The sequence below is a fragment of the Pangasianodon hypophthalmus genome, chromosome 21 (genome assembly GCF_027358585.1).
Source record: "Pangasianodon hypophthalmus isolate fPanHyp1 chromosome 21, fPanHyp1.pri, whole genome shotgun sequence".
In the NCBI taxonomy this organism is placed as follows: domain Eukaryota; kingdom Metazoa; phylum Chordata; class Actinopteri; order Siluriformes; family Pangasiidae; genus Pangasianodon; species Pangasianodon hypophthalmus.
In genome coordinates, this window is record NC_069730.1 from 11,074,098 (window position 1) to 11,094,625 (window position 20,528).

A 20,528-nucleotide genomic window follows, 5' to 3' on the forward strand; every position below is an offset into this window, starting at 1 on the left:
TGCAACTGAGGTGAATGATATAACAGAAATAAAACATTTCACTCACTTTTTTAAAATGTAACTTTAATTCAATAACCATTTTAGCTATTTTATAGGTGTGAATGTCAGTCCATCAGTACTTACTCTTAAACCTTCTTTCTGCGTCATATACGCAAGCATGCTTCAACACAAAGTATAAACCAGCCTGAAATTGTGATTCCTCTACCACCAGTGAGGTAAACTGCAATAAAAATATAGACAGGCAGCACTGCCCCACAGTAAATCCCTGCCTGTGTGTTGTGCACGTGAGCAAACGTTCAAATGAAAAGTTGTACACATGCATTCAAACTGACAACTAACAAAGAGAAGGGAAGTGGTAGCTCAGTGGTTAAGACATTGGACTCCTGCGCGGAAGGTTGAGAGTTCAAATCCCAGCACCACCAGGCTGCTACTGCTGGGCCCTTGAGCAAGGCCCTTAATCCTCAACTGCTCAGTTGTATACATGAGATAAAGTTGCTTTGGATAAGGGCGTCTGCCAAATGCCATAAATGTAAATAACACATTGTACTGAATATTGCGTGGCCTGGCAGTATAAAACACAAACAATCAGATTTTAGATTGTTGTTACTGCAGCAGAGCTATTGAGACAGCTGAGGGTGATTTCACACTTGCACATTTTTCAGACCCAACGCTATATTTACTGAGAGTTTATATAAAATGTGAAGATTAGATCAGTATTCTATTTAATGACCAGTATATTATCTCTTTATAGCTAGGCAATGACAAGCACCTTCTCAGTTAGCTAGCTAGTCAAATTAGCATGTGAGAGATATCATCCAGCAACATAGCTACATGTACAATGTTTAAAAAAAAAAAGTGTGTGTGTGTGTATATGTATATATATATATATATATCTATGTGTGTGTGTGTGTGTGTAGTACAACAGCACATTAGAGCACTGTTCATTAAAAAAAAAAAGTATTCCTAAGCAATACAAGCACTATGTTTTGAGACCCATTTGGAGGGCTCTTCATGCCTTGCTAAATGAACACAGCACAAAGTTTTGGTGTCTATTTTCTTTCAAATGTATGCATTTTTGTAGGTTTTTTTTTTTTTTTCTGCGAGTGCTATTACAAACTGCACCTACAAAACAAGATAAAATTGTTTTTTTTTTTTGTTCTTTCCTTTATTTAAATTATGGTAATAATAATAATGCTGTAATATTGTGCAGAACTTAATATTGAGTAAATATAGCAAGTATTACACATGGATTATTTGCTATACATAATGAAATGGTAAAAACTTCTGATATGAAAATATGGATTTTTTGAAGGTTTATGGATTGAGATTGGACATGATTTACTTTTTCCTGACACTTGGTTGGACAGCTGATTATTTGAGGTAAACACACTTGTCCTAATCCCTGGAGCTCTGAGGTTTTACAAGTTCTTGTGCATTGGACCTGAACACTGCTGAACGTGGCGCGCGACCCGCCGCTGAACTTCGGGGGTTGTGATTGGCTGAGGAGTCGCGAGCGGAAACGCCCCTCTCCTTCAACCCCCTCAGAACAACAGGTAAGACTTAATATCGCGAGAAAGTTTATTACAAGGAAGTGAGCTCCCCGCTGACATGTTTCCGTGCAGACGGAGTAGTTCGGTGCTGTTGTAAAGACTTTGTGATGAATTGAGAAGGCAGTGGAGGAGAGGGAGACCACGCCCTCCTGGTGCTGCTTCTCTCCCAGCTGTTAGTGTTTATAAAGCCCGTGTGAACATTAGCGTCAGAAACAATGCTCCTGCTCGCTGTTCGTTGGCGTGGATTATTAACTCATGTGTTAAAGCCGGAGAGAAGAACACAATGGCTCCACACACACACATCCAAAACAACAAGCCCGAAAAACTTCACCGACTACAGCAGTCTGATGCGCTTACCCAAACCGGCCATTCCTCCTCTCTTCAACTTCGCTAAACATGTGCTGGACGTGTGGGAATCCACAGAAAAGGTGCTGAATCCTCTCCTGCTACTGCTACTGCTATTATTACTGCTATTATTATTATTATTATTATTATTATTACTGCTATTATTATTATTATTATTACTGTTACTGTTACTACTATTGCCACTATTACTGTTGTTGTTATTATTATTACTAACAACAACAGCAACAACAATAACAGTAATAGTAGTAGTAGTAACAGTAATAATAACAGTAATGGTAGTAGTTGTAACATTATTATTATTATTATTATTATTATTAGTTATTGTTGTTAGTAATAATAATAATAACAGTAGTAGTAACAGTAATGATAATAATAACAACATTATTATTGTTGTTATTATTATTACTGTTACTACTACTACTACTGTTATTATTATTAATATTATTGTTACTGTTATTACTATTACTACTACTATTATTATTGTTATTGTTATTACTGTTACTGTTATTATTATTATTACTCTGAAATATGTAAGAGTGAACAGCTGGCATGTGACAGCAAAACAAGTAGACTGTAATTCTGACTTTTTCCCCTCATTTGTTAATACTGTTTGATAAGGAAATCTACATCAAACAGCCAAAATAAAACTCATAAATAATTGGTTCAGTAAATAAGCTAATACAAACACAAATCTAACCATGTCGTCTTTTCATTACGTTACTGCATTCATTGCATAATTTCATTAGTAACCCTTTAGGAAATGCATCAATTATTCAAATGCATTATCCAGATTTTCTCTTTTGTAACCTAAAATTGATTTTTTGTAATATTAAGGTCTAAAATATGTAATGCTGAAGACAATTTTTTTTAATAGAAAATATAATTTCTGAACATACACAATTTACACAGTGTAGAACTGTTTCGTGAAAATTAGAATGACAAATCTAGCTACAGAAGTTTACAGTAATGTTCTGAAGTAATTTAGAGGTGATTTTCCTAATATATACAAAAAAAGAGCATTAATTTGACTGTCCATAAGTGTTGACGCTATGCATTAAACGGTTAATTTGTGTGTTATTAATAATTAATTTGTGTTGTAGTAATAATAATAATAATAATAATAATAATAATAAATCTCCCCCCCAAACCCCACATTAGTTTAAAACAAACCCTAGTTTTTAAAAATCTGAAGCTTTCAGTCGAGTCTAGCACAAAATCTCTTGTTACTTTAATTCTTTTGTTATTTATTTATTTATTTTTTAATGTAGAAAGTTAGTATAGGTTGAAAATGACAAATCTAGATAGCTACAGAAGTTTCCATTAATTTATAATAATGCTCTGAAGTGATTTTGAGGTGGTTTTCCTAAAATATATATAAAAAAAAGAGAGCCTTAAATTGACTGTCCATAAGTGTAGACACTATGCATGAAAGGGTTAATTCGTGTATTTATTTTATGTGCAGACCTGCTTATTTATTTTACTTTATTCAATTTTTTTAATATTAATTTACTTTATGCCTTTATTCTTTATTTGCTCATGTGTGTTACATTTCTATATTTTATATCTTTATGACAAGTGTATTTTTAACATACAGACGTAGCGGTTAAGACCAGGAATGAGAGACATGAGAGACATGATCTGGCCAAAAAATACCAGTGCTGTACATTTATTTTTCAGATATGATCTAAAATGATATGCATGAAATTGAAATATTCTAATTGAAATACTTATTGCTAATTCTTGGCACAAAGATTATGAATGGTTAGAGTTGAAATGATAGTAGGGGTCCCTGGAGGACTAGTGGTTAGGCCTCGGTGCTCTCACCCCTGCGGCCCGCTTTTAATCCCGGCCCGGGAACCAACACCAGCCACTGGGGTTTCACACGACAGTGCACTCTCAGTGCCGGTCCCAAGCCCGGATAAAATCGGGGAGGGTTGCGTCAGGAAGGGCATCCGGTGGAAAAAATCTGTGCCAAATCAAATCTGCAGACCAACGATCCACTGTGGCGACCCCTAACGGGAGCAGCCGAAAGAGGAACACCAGTTGGAAAGATAGCGCAGCATATAAGTACACCTTAAGCACAGATCACATGAACATGAAGTGACCAAAGCAATTTAAGATATTCTTATTCTGTCACTGGCTTTTGTCATTATAAGTTTGTACTTATGTTTTACATTTGAAATTGAAATTATTTTAATGAAATATAGGTAGTGTTCAGCTGCCTGGAGCAAACGAAGCGTCCCCACAGAATGGACATAATCCAAACTCTGATATCAGTTGGATGATGAGATGGACGGATGTTTAAGCAAACACACAAAAATAGAAAATGAACAAATAGAGAAAGCAATTCTAGACATAATTAAATAGGAGGATAATTTTGCATTAATAAGTAAATGAATGCAGACGTAGACTACTCATTTATGTAAGATTTTATATATAGATTTTTTTAAAAATATTAAATATTTTTCGATTTATTTCTCCTTTGCTTGATTAAAGCTACTCTCCATCTTTTTTCAACTAAATATCCCAAATAATAATAACAATGTTGCATTGCACTGAAAATAACAACAACAACAACAACAACAATAATAATAATAATAATAATAATAATAATAAGGGAAAAACCATAATATTGGAGTGTAAAATTATTCATTTCATTTTGACTGGTGCAAGCTGTGTACCACTTTTCCTGCTATATTAATGCAAGTTGAATAAATTCTGTTCTGTAGGCAGGTGCTAAGTCATCTTGGCCTGCTCTGTGGTGGGTTAATGATAGAGATGAAGAGATCAGATGGAGTTTTGAGGAGCTGGGCTTCTACTCTAGACAACTAGCTAATGTTTTGATTGATGAATGCCGTTTGGTAAGAGGAGATCGAGTCCTTCTCATCCTGCCAAGAGTTCCAGAGTGGTGGCTGGTCAATATTGCCTGCCTCAGAACAGGTAATCACACTCATGCTCATGCCTGCATGCAGAATATCACATTAGTCATAGACTGTCAGACTGGCTCATCTAAAAGTTACGGTAAAATTGTATTAAATTCCAAAGCTATTGTAAAATGACTGAGCACTAGAACTTAAGAACTCTATAGTAAATTTACAGTGTTTGACATAAGTAAAAAGTAATACACTGTGATGGACAAATGATAAATTCATTAGCTAGACCATCAGGCAGGTGGAGGTTTGTGCTTGCCCAGACCCATGTTTCAGCTGCCTGGAACGTAAATGACTAGACTAAAAAAGTAGGTAATACAGACTAAGGGGAATGGACAGATATATGAATTGAGTGACCTGACGTCTGTGGTCTGTGACCTGCAACAACAGACGTTATTGTTTCAGTAAATATCAGTTCAGTTAAAAATCACCTCCAGTGATTTTCATGAAAAAATTTAACAAAAACATGAACTTATGCTGTGTTACATCTTATTTTGATCTGACCTTACCATACATTACCATACCACCTTACCTACCATATTTTATGGGGATTAGCTTTAGACATGACCCCAGGACTGTGACATCATCTCATCCAGGGAACAGGGCTTATTCATACTTATGCTGCCAAAACACATTTTTGGCTTGTCTGACATCAACGTCTACCTGACAATCATCTACCTGACACTACTGAGAGATCTCCCAAAATCAGACCTCGGAAATGTATTGTTTTAGAGGCCAGTAGTGATGGGAGTTTTATTAGTAGGCTATAAATGAGAAACCAGAGAAAATGGCGATTTAAATCCAATTGCTACTGCGGTAAAAGCGAAACTACAAAGCCATTTCATTTATTTTGTTTTTCTAAATGAGATGCTCAGAACCTGTAAGTATGCTTCAGCACTGAGTGTGAGTAAACTTTGGCTGTTGTTAAATTTCTTTAAAACCGTTTACACCATGACCTGAAGCCAAACAATGAAAAGTAAGAAACTGAACTGTAAACTTTAATTACTTTGCAGGTCAAGCTTTTCGATTCACACTATTCATTCCTTCAGTTCACACTAGCCAGGATTTCATTCATTCTTTGGAGACCAGAGCTTCGTTTAGGTCCTTTTTGAGTAAATACATCACACAACCTGTCTGTATCGGACTGTCCGAATATTATGAACATATTTTACCAGTGTATATAATCAAGTACTTTTTTTTTTTTTTTTTTAAGCATGACAAAAAAAAGTTTAGTTTGCAGCTTAGCTGCTTTCCATGAATGAAGTTTAAAATGAGCATTAAAGTGGTGCCAGTTTTTCTTCACTCAGTTTTTCAGCATTCCATTGCATGGATTTAAACATATTCAAAAGTTAAAACAATAAAAGACGTGAAAGAGACAGGATGTGTTAAAGTGATCAGCTCCCGGGAATTAATGGATTTGCCATTTTTGTGTGTAGAAAATAACCAAAATAAAATTCTCTATGTAGCTTAAATAAATAAATAATATAGAGTGCCTTTCTGACCCCCTTCCACCCCTGTGACTGAGTTGTAAAGATATTCTCATCTGAATCCTGGAATTAATTTTTCATATCTACACACATGCTATGCTCTGACAGGTACAGTTCTGATCCCTGGAACATCCCAGCTTACAGCCAGAGACGTCCTGCATCGTTTGCAGGTCTCCCAAGCAAAGTGTCTGATCACAGATGAGAGTATGGCACCACTGATGGAGGCTGTGATTCCACAATGTCCCGCACTGACCTCTAAGCTTCTGCTTTCCAACAAAGAGCGACCAGGATGGGGCAACCTTGCAGCAGTAATGGGGTGGGAGTGTAGACTACATTTTTCTCCTTTACATTCATATTCCCCATGTCAGGTCTGCTTTGCATCATGCTTAAGAACACCCTTACCCATAAAATCACTCTAATGCATGCCTTCTCATGGCTTACTACTTTATTACAGAAGCTACTAGTGAACGTCTGTATTCCTTTGCATTTGCTAATTCCCACACACTAATTAGTTCTCACTGGAATTACACAATGTATACCAGTATATGAAAGTGAGGGATAAAACATGCTCTCTTAGAGACACGTGAAGTTACTACATCTTTATGAACTGCAGGAGTGCTTCTGCTGAACACGTGTGCGTGGACACGAGGAGTGACGAACCTATGACCATCTTCTTCACCAGTGGAACCACTGGGTCTCCCAAAATGACAGTTCACAGCCACTGTAGCTATGGCCTAGGGCTCACCTTCAATGGCAGGTGTGTGGGTGTGTGTGTGTGTGTGTTTGCCTGTGTGTACATGTGTTTGTGCATGCGTGTTTTAAAACTGCAGGAGGATACATTAAAGAAAAAACACAATTAAACTGCATCGGTTCATTAAAATCCTGACTGTGATCTGATCTGAAGTGAGTTTGAACTGAGAAAACACTAAAATATACAGGACCATAATTATTTCTTGGTATCAGTAATAAGAATGCTGTTTATATGTGGAACTCTGTGTGTATTTAATTTATGTTTGTGTTGGTACAGGTACTGGTTAGATCTTACTGATGGTGATGTGTTTTGGAACACCTCAGATACAGGCTGGGCTAAATCTGCATGGAGCAGTGTATTTGCTCCCTGGACTCAGGGAGCGTGTGTGTTCGTACACCATATGCCACGCTTCGACACCAGCACTGTCCTCAAGGTGTGTTTATAATAAAACAGAATGATTGTTTTAAGCAACACACCTGCGTCTTTGATGGATGTTTTTTTTTCTGATAATAGCACCAACTCCTTCCTATTCTGTTCTGGATGTTCTATAAAGTGTCAGTTAGGGTTGTTAGGGTTTCATGTGTGTGATGGTATGGTTACCTCACTGCTGATGTTTTCAAAATACCATTTAAATGCATTTCTGTCTACATGTTCATTTGTTTATCGGATCAAGTTCCTTACTCCAGTGGTTCTCATCCCTTTTGTGTCCACCTGCGTCTCTCCAAAAATGTAGGCTTTATTTGTTCCTTGTGGACTTTCCCAAAATCATACTACAGCAACCTCCGTTCTGCTGCACAAGGAAAGCACACTGCACTGAAAACCCTGTGGCTGTGTAATCCTGTACTGTAAACATATTACATGTGTTGTAAACACATTACATTTCTACCTCTGCAGCCACTAATAGCATGTTTATTCTTTTATTTGATCAAATGCGCATGCATTGCTTACCAGAACTAAAGTAAATAAGTATCTGTTTTTGGCAAAGCAGCGCTGCACATTGCCGTGCTGGTTAATTTTTTTTGTGTTTAGCACTTCACCTTGCAGCCTCTCCTCTTTCTGTTTATAATGACAACATGATAAGTACTGACAGTGTAAGAGATTTTATGGAAACATTCTCAAAAATAAGAAAAGAAGAACAATGGGGGTATTTGATTAAACAAGTACCTCGGGTTGGTTTCCAGTTGTTGCTTGTTTTTTATTTATTTATATATATATATATATATATATATATATATATATATATATATATATATATATATATATATATATATATACTTTATGTGGATGTTAAGGAGAGACTTGTACAAAAAAAAAATCCTTTAATTTTCACCACAGGCTTGTGTGTTTTTTAACTGGTAGATGAATACAGTGATACTATGAAACTGTGATATATTTAGGTTACATTACTGTAAAAATTTCAAACTGAAACGACCCTAGTGTTAGTTCAAAAACATATGTATTGTAGTATTGTAATAAATTCTAGCTAAACTGAAACCATTGTCACTTTGCTCTTGTGTTTTAGACTCTCTGCAGGTATCCCATCAGCACTTTCTGCAGTGCTCCAACAGCTTATCGGATGTTAGTACAGGAGGATCCATCCAGGTGATACATCAACAAATTTTACCTCTGTTTTGTCATCATTAGTCATATCCACCAATAATAACACCTTATTGTACAATATCAGTAGGTTGTGTGCCTGTGTGAATGTAATTTTGTTGGCCAGACCCTGAGGTGGCCATCTGTGCTTCATGTCCGTGCAGAACGCCACACTGACACCATCACGCTCCAGGATGACAACGGTAGCGTGCAGACGGCCAAGTTTTTATGTGACTTGCCAGAACACTGGGACTTTTTTTTTTACTGGTCTGCAAAATCATCTTGAAAAAAATTGTATTATTATATAGAACAGTAGGTGAAACACCAAAATAGGCACCATGAACTTGAGCTACAGGATCTCTGTCAACACGCTAGTGGCATCCTTACCTGACAAGTCTGGTGCTGTTTTTAAGAATTTTGGATAAGTTTAACCAAGTATTAGGTAAGAAACAGCATAACTGCCTATTTTGGTGATTCACCTGCACTGAATAAGTTTTTTATTTATTTATTATTATTAACATTTATTATTAACAGTAAAGTAAGCTGCTGCTGTTGGTGGATGTGACTGTTATTTGTCCAGTGAGCAAGCATACACACTTCAAATATTTTCCTTCTGCCCCAGAGATCAATATAAGATTAAACAAGTACCAGCACAATGTTGTTGTTCCTCTTTCGGCTGCTCCTGTGAGCGGTCGCCTCAGCGGATCATTGGTCTGCATATTTGATTTGGCATAGTTTTATGCTGGATGCCCTTCCTGACGCAACCCTCCCCAATTTTATCTGGGTTTGGGACCGGCACTGAGAGTGCACTGTTGCACGCAACCCCAGCGGCTCGGGTTGGTTTCCTGGCCGGGTATCGAACCCGGGTCACAGCAGTAAGAGCGCTGTGGCCTAACCACTAGTCCTCCAGGGACCCTAAGTACCAGCACAATGAAAATGCAGAAAAAAAAGACAGCAAATTAGAGAAGACATGGCAAATAGGTTCTATCTAAAGCATCCATTGAATCACTTCAATTCAAGCTGGCGTAGCTTTATTGGCATGACCAAATAGAGCTAGACTAGCCAAAGCATTGTCTTTTTTTTTAAATGCAGTTAGGGTAAATCTAAAGGCATAGTTTGGCTTGAATAACCCTGATTACTTTATCTACTTAAACGAATTGGAACTGCCAGTCTGTGCTGTGTAGCAGTGAACAGAAACAGACTATACTGATGAGACTGCTGTGTGTGTGTGAGACAGGTTCCAGTTTCAGGCTCTGGAGCACTGCCTGTGTGCAGGAGAGCCCCTTAACCCTGAGGTGATGAGTAAATGGAAGGAGCTCACAGGCCTTGATATCTACGAGGGATATGGGCAGACTGAGACTGTGAGTGAATGAGGGAAATGTTTTACTTTCATTGTTTTAATTAAATGATTTTGATTTCAGTAACACAATGAGCAGTGGGTTCACAATTGATTAAAAAATGCACATGTAATTGGCAAAATCTGAGAGTACCATAACAGTATAAGTACACAGATGCAAGCAATAATTACAGTCATTGTATTGGCACTCTTGATATGATGAATAAATAATGAGAATTATTGACTATACTTAATGGTATTTAAAATACACTATATTGCCAACAGTATGTGGAAACTTGACCAATCACACTCATATGTGCTGAGTGAATATTCCATTATAGATTTGGTCTCCCCCTTTGGGGATTTTGAAGCATAGCTGTGGGGATTTGCCCATTCAGCCACAAGAGCATTAGTGAGGTCAGGCACTGATGACAGGCAAGGAGGCGTTGCAGTTTATCCTGAAGGTGTTCAGTGGGGTCATTTGGCAAATCCACACAGCCACACTTCAAAATCTAGTGGAAAGCCTTCCTAGAAGAGTGGAGGTTATTATAACAGCGAAGGGTGGGACCAACTCCATGTTAATGCCCATGGTTTTGGAAAGGGCACATATGGCTGTGATGGTCAGGTGTCCAAAGATGTTTTGACCATATAGTGTATCATGATGACATAGAAATAGCAGACAATTTATGATTCCAAGAGTGCTGATATTCAGTACAACACCACATACATTTCACTGTTTGTATCCCTCTGCTTCTCTGTGCGTTAATTAAAAGACATGCTAACTAATATCAAAAGCTAAACCAATAAACACAAGCCAAATGCAACATACAGCCGAACAAATCACAGTACCTATTTCAACGATGTATTGAACTTGAATAATCCAGTGGCAGTATTTTTTTGAAAATATTCAGAGTGCTGAACTGAAAAACTAAATATTCATTCATAGGTTTTGATTCATTTAGGGCCCCCTTTTGGGCTACAGCCCAGGTTAACCCATGCATAAGTTCGACCCTGCTCTAGGTTGGTGCATAAGTGTCTGAGTACTATGCTACATACTTCAGTATGGGTAGAGAAATAAAGTCAAATGATCTTATATTTAGATTACAAGCTGTAAAGTTTGAGTCAGATTTTTCTTTGCTTTGATTATATTTGTTTGCTAAGCTAACCTAATATTGTGTGGATGTCTGGTGAATTGGCAGGGTCAGTGTTGTTTTTCAGTCTGTATGTTTAGATTTCAGAAAGGATGATAAGACACTCTTCACACACAAAAGCAAGTTTGATTTTATTTGCCTACAGATGCCCTTGCATGGGCCTGTGCCACTGTAAATGTTATAACATGTCCTGTAAACAGTCATTAAAGTAACTACAGGAGAACATTATCCTTCAGTTTTATAAAGCAGAAATGCACAACTGATTTGGTCCTAATTCTATAAGATGACAGATTAGCAGGAGCAGAGTTGGGTCTATTGTATCAATAAACTGTCATCTGAGAATGTCTTTTTGGTAATTTATCAGGTTTTGATTGCTGGCACATTCAAAGGTATGGAAATTAGACCCGGTTCTTTTGGGAAAGCATCACCAGCTTATGATGTGCAGGTAAATATAATCTCTGCACAAGCAGGTTTAGTCATTTTGATTCATCTAATGTGTTTCATTGTGTCCAATTTTTGAAATTAATGTAAATTAATGAATTGGATGGACAATTGTATTTCATTTCTAACTCCTTTTTTCTGATTTCTGTGGTGGCCATAGGTTATAAATGAAGAAGGAAATATTGTTGCTCGGGGAACAGAAGGAAATCTGGCTATCAGAGTGAAACCAGATAGACCTTTCTCTCTCTTCACAGAGTACATGGTATCTATTTTCTCTTCTGCCTTGATAGGAAAAAACATCCTGTTTTGTCTGGTTTTGCAAAAATACTTTAACTGAGAAAGTGTTTCTTCTGTTGGCAGCCGTATCTAAAATCTTTATCTGACAAATTCTTTATTGATTCCATATTTGAACACATCTGCAATCATAACTGAATATATATTCATTGGTTTACAATTGGTGTTCATACATGGTGACTAAGGCAAATTGCAGTAAACCGATAAATTGAAGTAAATCGATAAATTCAGTCTTTATATATACATATAGTGGGTTTGGAAAGTATCCAGATCCATTCAGTTTTTGCACACTTTAATTGGTTATAGGTTTGATTTAAAATTTAATGTAAATTAAAATTAAATGTACTTTAAATGTCCATTAATCTACACAAAATAATCTATAATGACAAAGGGAAAAAGTTTTTAGAAGTTTTTGCAGATATATTAAAAACTCAAATATCTCATTTAGATTCATACTCTTGGCTAAGGCACTCTAGATCAGGTGAATTCTATTCTACTGAGTCTCTGGGACTCAGGAGGTGACCAAGAATCCAGTGGACAATCTATCTTCTGAAGTCCTCCACTCAGATGTGAGAACCTGCCAGAAGGACAACCACCTCAGAAATACTCCATCAATCAGGCATTGATGAAACCAGGTATTGCTCACCAACTGGATAATCCCATCCCTACAGTGAAGCATGGCGGTGGCAGTATCATGCCATGTTGGTACTTCTCAGACACAGGGACAGGAAGACTGGTCAGAATTGAAGGAAGTATGAATGTAACCAAATACAGTGAGGTCCCTGAAGAAAACCTGCTCCAGATTGCACATGACCTCAGACTGGGACAAAGGTTCACCTTTCACCATGACAACAACCAAAAACATACAGCCAAGAAAGAGTAGCTTCGAGATAAGTCTCCGAATGCCTTTGAGTGGCCCTAGTCAAAACCCCATAGAACAGCTGTGGAAAGACCTGAAGATGGCAGTTCACAGATGCTCCTCATCCGGTCTGATTGAACATAAGAGGATCTGCAAGGATGTATGGGAGAAACTTCCCAAATCCAGGTGCACAAAGCTTGTAGTGATTTATGCAAGAAGTAAGAAGCTGTAATTACTGCCAAAGGTGCTTCTACAAAATACTGAATAAAGGGTCTGAATACTTATCTAAACAAAAGATTTCAGTTTTTGATTTCTTTAAAATAAGTTTGTAAATAACTTTTTACAAAAAGTAAATTGAATCACTTTAAATAAATTTAAAAAATAAGTGCGCAAAAATCGAAGGGGTCTAAACACCAGAAGTATGTATTATGCACATAGAGATTTATTGCAGTGTGTTTCTCAAACTGCTCTACATTTTTACTCTCCCCAACTGCTGACATACTTTATGGCTTCTTGGTGGCTTTTACAAACTAGGAGACAGAAATGTGACCTGTTTGTAAAAGCCCAAGGACTGGGAAAAACAGCTTATGGTCATATCTGTGAGTGTTTTCAGCCCTGATATTTCCCATACTGCCTATAGGGAGAGCCAGAGAAAACAGCAGAATGTTTCCGTGGCGATTTCTACCTCACAGGTGACAGAGGGATAATGGACCAGGACGGATATCTGTGGTTCATTGGCAGAGCTGATGATGTCATACTGTCTGCAGGGTAAGAGTGGTGACATAAATGATGACATCATAGTTTCCCCTATGTGAGGCTTCCCTTTATTTTTCCTTTCAGATTTTTATGTAGCATTACATATAACAGATAGAAATAGCATAAAATGGAATAGATGAAGCTCAGTCTTGATTTTATTCTGATGTTAAAACAAGCATTTAAGGCTTTGACTATTATTTATATTTATATTATATATACATGTCGTACTGTATATATTCAGTTCATTTGCATTTTATTTGTATAGTGCTTTAGCAGTAGCGATTGTCACAAAGAAGCTTTACAGAAATCTGGATGTAGATTTAGCTCTCTAGAGCAAGCCAGAGGTAAAAGTGGCAATGAAAAACTCCGTGAGATGACATGAGGAAGAAACCTTGAAAGAACCAGTCTCAAAAGACTGCCCCCTGCTGTAGCCTTCATTATTCTAGGTACTAATAAAGAACCTGCACATTTTGATCATAGGCATGGTGGATCTTAATAGACAAAATATTGTTCACATACTGTGTGGCAAGAATCAGTGCTTTTTTAGGTTATTAGTAATATTTTATAATGTATTGTAAAAAAAACCACTCATATTTAGTTTAAGCAAATGTTAGATCTTATATTAATATTGCATTTATTGACAGCCCATATTGTAAGAGTTTAAAGTGAATAGGATTACTGTTCTTTTATCAGGACAAGGAACTTGTCAAAAAGCTTGCCTTGTACAAAAGCCAACAGGAAAAATGTATTTTCATTATACAGTTTAGACTCTTAAATCTTTTAACTCCTTAACTTCCCAGGTTATTTTTCAGTTATTCAAATTAAAGTGTACTGTAAAATAGTAACTACAATGAAATTAATAGGAAAGGTGTGTAACTTGGACATTAAGGAATATAAGTCTGCACACTTGGACAGTTAAAGAGTTTTATAGCATTACACAGTGAATGAACTTCCACTCTCTTTTGCTTGGTTTTCTCAGATATCGTATTGGCCCATTTGAGGTGGAGAATGCTTTAATAGAACATGAGGCTGTGGCTGAGTCAGCTGTGGTCAGCAGTCCTGACCCAGTCAGAGGAGAGGTAGAGTACTGAAAACTGCATGTTCCATTACTTATTTTGTATGGATTTGTTATATTTTTATATGTATGTTTTACATCACAGACGTCCAACGTGAGAGGAAAAGGTTACTTTTATGTGAAGAATTTTCTGAATTATTGTTAGTTTGCCTGAAAATATCTGGTGTCCTAGAATTTCTGTCTGTCTCATTGAACCAGACACAGTAATGTGCTTTTGTTACATTTGAATTGTGGAAAGTGTTCTGTGTCAAACTTTCATCTGAGGAGTTCAGGGCAAATTAGTTCCTTGACAGAATTTTTTTTACTACACATACAACTATCATCATGTTTGGCTATGGAGTCCACATTGCAAATGCCTTGGTGCAGGTGTATTGCTCTGTAGTTCTGCATTTCTAAAACAACATGCTCTGTAGAAGCACAACATCCCTCATCCCTCACAAACACTGTCTGACATACTTCCTTCATTCACTCTGACAGAATGGCTATGACAACTCAAATAACCACTCTTTACAACTGAGCTGAGCAGAAAAGCATGTCAGAATGCACAAAACATCAATTTGATTATCTTCCGTCAGCATGGTGTAATAGTTTCTTTTCTCCACTGGCAAATCCTTTGTTTTTCACCACATGTTAGATAAATGAGGCATTTTGAGTAATTAAGCTGCACATTATATTAGCATTTTAGATTTTTTAAAATCTTATTTCAGATTTGTTTAGCATTTCAGATTTTTTAAATTTTATCTTTCATTTAATTTGCTTATATATTTATATATAAAACCTAATAACAGAGAATATCCATATAACAACAAACATTTTAAGAGATATTTTTTAAATGAACAAATAATAGTAGAACATAGTAGTGCTGTCTCAAATGGAAAATCAAACTATCTATCCCATCATTATTTTTCATGACACTAGGCAGTTGTGAGCTGTTTATGCTGCACTTAGAACCGTCCTATTTTTCCTAAACATATTAATGCAGTTAATCAAACTCGCAGTGCTGTTGCTGTTAAAGTACATGTTTGGGACGCAAACCATCTGCTTTTGTAAGCTTTAAGTAAAAATTAAAATTGACACAAGTAAATAACTCCATTAGAAAGAGATCCTGCTTAGCCCTGTGACACAGCATGAGCAGCAGTTTGAAAAGATGGTGAAGGTTACTTCTGATGATGATAATTTGTGATGTGATGATGATTTGTTACTTTCATTTTTTTTTTCTCACAAGGAAGCACTGGTTAGCCTTCACCCTCCCCGGTTGGTAATTCGCGTGTCATAGAGGAGAGTTAGCTAGTACCTGGGAATTCGCAAGGCCAAATTGGGGAGAAAATGGGGGAAAAAATCCAAAAAAAAAGGAAGAAGAAGAAAGATCCATACAGCTTAATACAGAAAACTGTGCATGAAATGAAATATGGTTTATATGAAAATGTTTGAACTGCAAGATTTTGTTTTTTTGCATTGGGATCTTATGCCAGTGTTAATATGTTCATGAGAAATCTGAATTTTATAGTTTTATAGCTCTTTTTATAGCTCTCTTTCTCTCCTTTTCTCCTTTCTCTCACTCAGGTAGTGAAGGCATTTGTTGTGCTTACTTCAGAATATAAACACAGAGACCAAAATGAGCTAATCAGACAACTGCAGACACATGTGAAGAAGGTCACAGCTCCATATAAATACCCCCGCAAGGTATATAGAGACACACACACACACACACACACACACACACAACATGAATAAATAAACACGTACATAAAGAATGGCAATGGATAGGAAACGAAAATCAGTCAAAGCATCATGCATAAAAAAAAATATAAAAATAAAATTAGTCTGTTAAAATAAGCAATTTATATATAGAATAGTCAAAAACATCAATGCTATTAGGATAACAATAAAGTTTTTGAGTCAAGTAAATTAAAAATAATTGAATTTGGTGAAGGGTTACTTTTACTTTTTTTGTTACTTTTATTTTTTTTTCTCACAAGACCTTCCTTACCCTTTGTTGCTTAATTTTTTCAAATGAAAAATGGTTGTCTAACTCTAACAGCCTACTTTTAAATTTAATTTTAAAGTTTTAAATAGTTTAAATATATAGTCTTTGCTGACAAAGCTATTGTGAAGCATGTTTGCTAACTAAACGCTCTTGGGCATGGAAGTTCAATTCTGCTGGGATATACTGTGCTTTGTTGTAAAACAGACATGGTAGGTAATCATCTTTTAACTCCCTAAATCACAGGTTCCCAGCTCTGGTCCTGGAGTACCCCGTGTCCTACACATTTTAATGGTTTTTTTTTTGTTTTGTTTTTTTCCGCAACTCAAACATACCCAATGCAATTCAGGAAGGCCTGTTAACTAGCTGGTTAGTTGAATTAGGGAAAACACCGCAATGTGCAGGACAGGGGTTACTCCAGGACCAGTTTGCTTGTAATGTGAACAGCGATAATCGGTATATAAACAGACAACTTTATATATAGATTTGTGTCTAGTAAAACATAATTTATGGGTGCTGTGACTACCACAAGAGTTCTAAGAGCAAGAGAAGGGAATGTATTATTCCATCCCTGAAGTCCTTACACTGGATTCCAGTAAGTTTCAGAATTGATTTTAAAGTGCTGCCACTCTTATATAAATCACTCAGTAACCTAGGACCAAAAAACATCTCAGATATTCTTAAAGGATATAAATCATGGTCTCTTACATCTGTGAGAACATCTATGGGTCTAGAGCCAGGACCAAATGCTGGGAGAAGCTGCATGTAACTGTTATTCTACCCACAGAAGACTCAAGCTCTTAGCCATTTTAAAGGTTAAGTCAAGGTTACTTAGAAAATAAGCACTCAGGGATAACATTTATTGTCTTTTCTTTACTTGTACTGTGCCCTTTTAATTTGTCTTTCAAGCTTATTTTATCTTAATATTTTTGTTACTATGTGTATCTATTTTTTTGTGCTTATTGTATTTTACTTTTGTTTTATTCTGTTATACTTTATATTGCTACCTACTGCCCTGATATCTAAATTGCTTGGTCACTGTGAAGTGCTTTGAGTGGCCTCAGGGTATGAATTGTGATATACAAATAAATTTCCTTTGCCGTGCCTTATACCCCACTGTGACGTACTGGAGTCTTGCAGTAGCCTTGCAGAACGTACCTCTCAGGCCACTGCAGTTTGAACTTCGAGTAAATGCACTTTTTGCTTGTGCAGAGCTTTTTGTCTGTTTGATAATTGAAGTTTCTGTTTCATGATAGATTGAGTTTGTGGACCAGCTTCCCAAGACAGTGAGTGGTAAAATCCGGAGAGTGGAACTGAGGAAGAAGGAATGGGGACTGCCATGACTACCATACGCTACTGCTGTGATTGGATACCAGTGATGACTCAACATCATTTTAAACATACTGTTACACATACTGTCATTTATTATAGGGCCATAATGAACATAAATAAGTTAGAATTCCACTTTAGATGATGTAGTGATCTAAGAATTAAGGTCAATTGTCATCTGGCCTGGTATCAACCTGGTATCTGAATTTCCTCACAAGGTATTTCAAGCATAAGGACAACTTATAAATTCAGTCAGGTATGAATATTTTAATCAAAGTCAGTTTTTATCTGATTAAATAAGGTAGGTGTGCTTATACACTCCAATAAAGAAATATTTCAGCATTTTCAACCTAATTTTCATCTACAGCATCTTTAGTATATGTGTGATTGCCATGGACAAGAATTTTGATGTTTCCCTGTACTAAGAAAAGAACTGAAAATCTGTGTATGTGGTACTTGCTTATAATGTCTTGAGTGTAATAGCGTTAAATTTGCTTTATTCATTCGTTCATTCATCTTCAGAAATTGCTTTATTCTGACCAGGGTTGCCTTGGAGCCAGAACCTATCCTGGGTACACACTGTCACTCATTCACTCATAGGGGTAATTTACTGTAGCCAGTCCACCTACTAGCATAGTTTTTGGGAGCTGGGGGGAAGCCGGAAAGCCTGGAAGAAACTGACACGGGAAGAACATACAGAGAAACACCACACAGGCAGTAATGCAGGCTCGGGATCAAACTGTGGAGCTGTGAGGTGACAGCGCTACCTGCTGCACCACCATGCCACCCAGTTTGCATTATATAATCACATATTCTAAATGTTTACTGACTGAATTGAACAACTGACCTCGACTTCCATTGTAAGTGAGTAAACTGGTTTTCTGTTGTTTTGTTTTTTTGATACCAGAGTTGATTCTTGGCTTTGGTAAATGCCCTTTAATTACACAGCTATAGATAGAGATTAGGTTGAAAAACACTGGAATATTCCTTTAAATAAGCTATACTACAGGTTCATGGTTCATCTCCTACGAGTATACTCCTGTTAATTCCTCTTAATACTCAGCATGGACCATCTTAAATAACAGATTGAGCTCTAGCTAAAACCTAGGGGGGAAAATGATCAATTTATGTAATCCACAGGTTCCTAACCTGGACCTGGAATACCCCTTGTCCTGCAAATTTTAATGTTTTCCCTGCCCTAACACATTCACTTCAACTTAGGAAGGGCTATTAATTATCTAACTAGTTGACTCAAAGCAGGGAAAACACTAAACTGTGCAGGCCTGGGGGGACCTACAGGACTAGAGCTGGGAACCTGTGATGTAATCCAAAATCATTTAGTTTTTTGTTTCCACTGAAAACTGCCCTTAGAGGATCACACAGTCTCTCATGCATATGAAGAATGAAATAATCACACAAAAAATTTTTTGTAAAAGTCTTTTTAAGGTACTGAACTGCAGAGGGAGACATTCACAACTAATCAGAGCCACTCCACTCAGAAATACACCGATCAGCCATAACATTAATACCACTGACAGGTGGCACCTGTTAGGCAGCATTAGGCAACAAGTGAACAGTCAGTTCTCGAAGTTGATGTGTCGGAAGCAGGAAAAATGGGCAAGCATTCGGGTCTGATGGCACCAGGATCCACTATGGGAAGAAGGCATGCCGGCAGAGGCAGTGTGATGCTCTGTGCAATGTTCTGCTGGGAATCCTTGGATCCTGGCATTCATGTGGATGTTATTTTGACACGTACCACCTACCTAAACATTGTTGCTGACCAAGTACACCTCTTCATAGCAACGGTATTCCCTAATGGCAGTGGCCTCTTTCAACAGGATAATGCACCCTGCCACACTGCAAAAATTGTTCAGGAATGGTTTGACGAACATGACAAAGAGTTCAAGGTGTTGACTTGGACTCCAAATTTCCCAGATCTCAATCTGATTGAGCATCTGTGAGATGTGCTGGACAAACAAGTCTGATCCATGGAGGCCCCACCTTGCAATATAGACGCTAGGATCTGCTGCTAACGTCTTGGTTATAGGGTGGCAATAAAATGCTATGACACAAAATGCTACTAACACAATACAATTTCAGTGCATTTCGAAACCTTAGTCAAGGAATAAATCCATCTGGTCTGTTGGTGTATTTTCCATATAAACAAGGAAGTGTTGCCAAATTCTGAAGAATGTTTTGCTTTTGTTTCTTAACCAGCATGTTAGCTTTTCTAGAGGAATACAGTTGTTGACTTCTGATAGCCACAAACTTGTTGGGATGGCGGCAGGTGGTTTTAATGTTACGGCTGATCTGTGTATGCTTTGAACTCAGGTATAAGTCTATAAGTCTATAATCTGTATACTGATTATAAATGATCTTTGGTTAAATGTTTTTAAGCCAGAAAGTTTTTAATAAATCCCAAGGAATTCTCCATCCAGAAGCTAATTGTTAATTTAGGGCTGAACAATTGTTGACACGTGATTGTTGTGCATGAATGTCCAGGTGTTCCTAATAAAGTGGCTGGCAAGTGTATACACCCCAGTGTAGTTAAGTGATTATTGTAGATGTTTCTAGCTTCCACAGTGTTGGCTCCCAGGCCTCTCTGTCTGTGCTGCAGAGGGGT

At 37.0% G+C, this 20,528-nt stretch overlaps 1 protein-coding gene across 1 annotated transcript; it reads left to right on the plus strand.

Moving 5' to 3' along the window:
• Positions 1-1,325: 1,325 nt before the first annotated feature.
• Positions 1,326-20,441, plus strand: acsm3 (acyl-CoA synthetase medium chain family member 3). Its single transcript, XM_026925863.3, has 13 exons — positions 1,326-1,978; positions 4,646-4,856; positions 6,442-6,649; positions 6,947-7,090; positions 7,361-7,517; positions 8,607-8,686; positions 9,918-10,041; positions 11,532-11,612; positions 11,769-11,870; positions 13,402-13,529; positions 14,497-14,596; positions 16,156-16,275; positions 17,833-20,441. Exons 1-13 carry the CDS (start codon positions 1,766-1,768, stop codon positions 17,917-17,919), a joined length of 1,755 nt encoding a protein of 584 aa, XP_026781664.2. The 5' UTR covers positions 1,326-1,765; the 3' UTR covers positions 17,920-20,441.
• The last annotated feature ends 87 nt before the right edge of the window (positions 20,442-20,528 follow it).

Excerpts from the sequence above, each read along its gene's own strand:
- acsm3 (XM_026925863.3), top strand. The coding sequence starts at position 1,766 with ATGCTCCTGCTCGCTGTTCGTTGGCGTGGATTATTAACTCATGTGTTA. Across the intron at positions 1,979-4,645 it reads TGTGGGAATCCACAGAAAAG|GCAGGTGCTAAGTCATCTTG; the intron begins GTGCTGAATCCT and ends TCTGTTCTGTAG. Across the intron at positions 8,687-9,917 it reads GTACAGGAGGATCCATCCAG|GTTCCAGTTTCAGGCTCTGG; the intron begins GTGATACATCAA and ends TGTGTGAGACAG.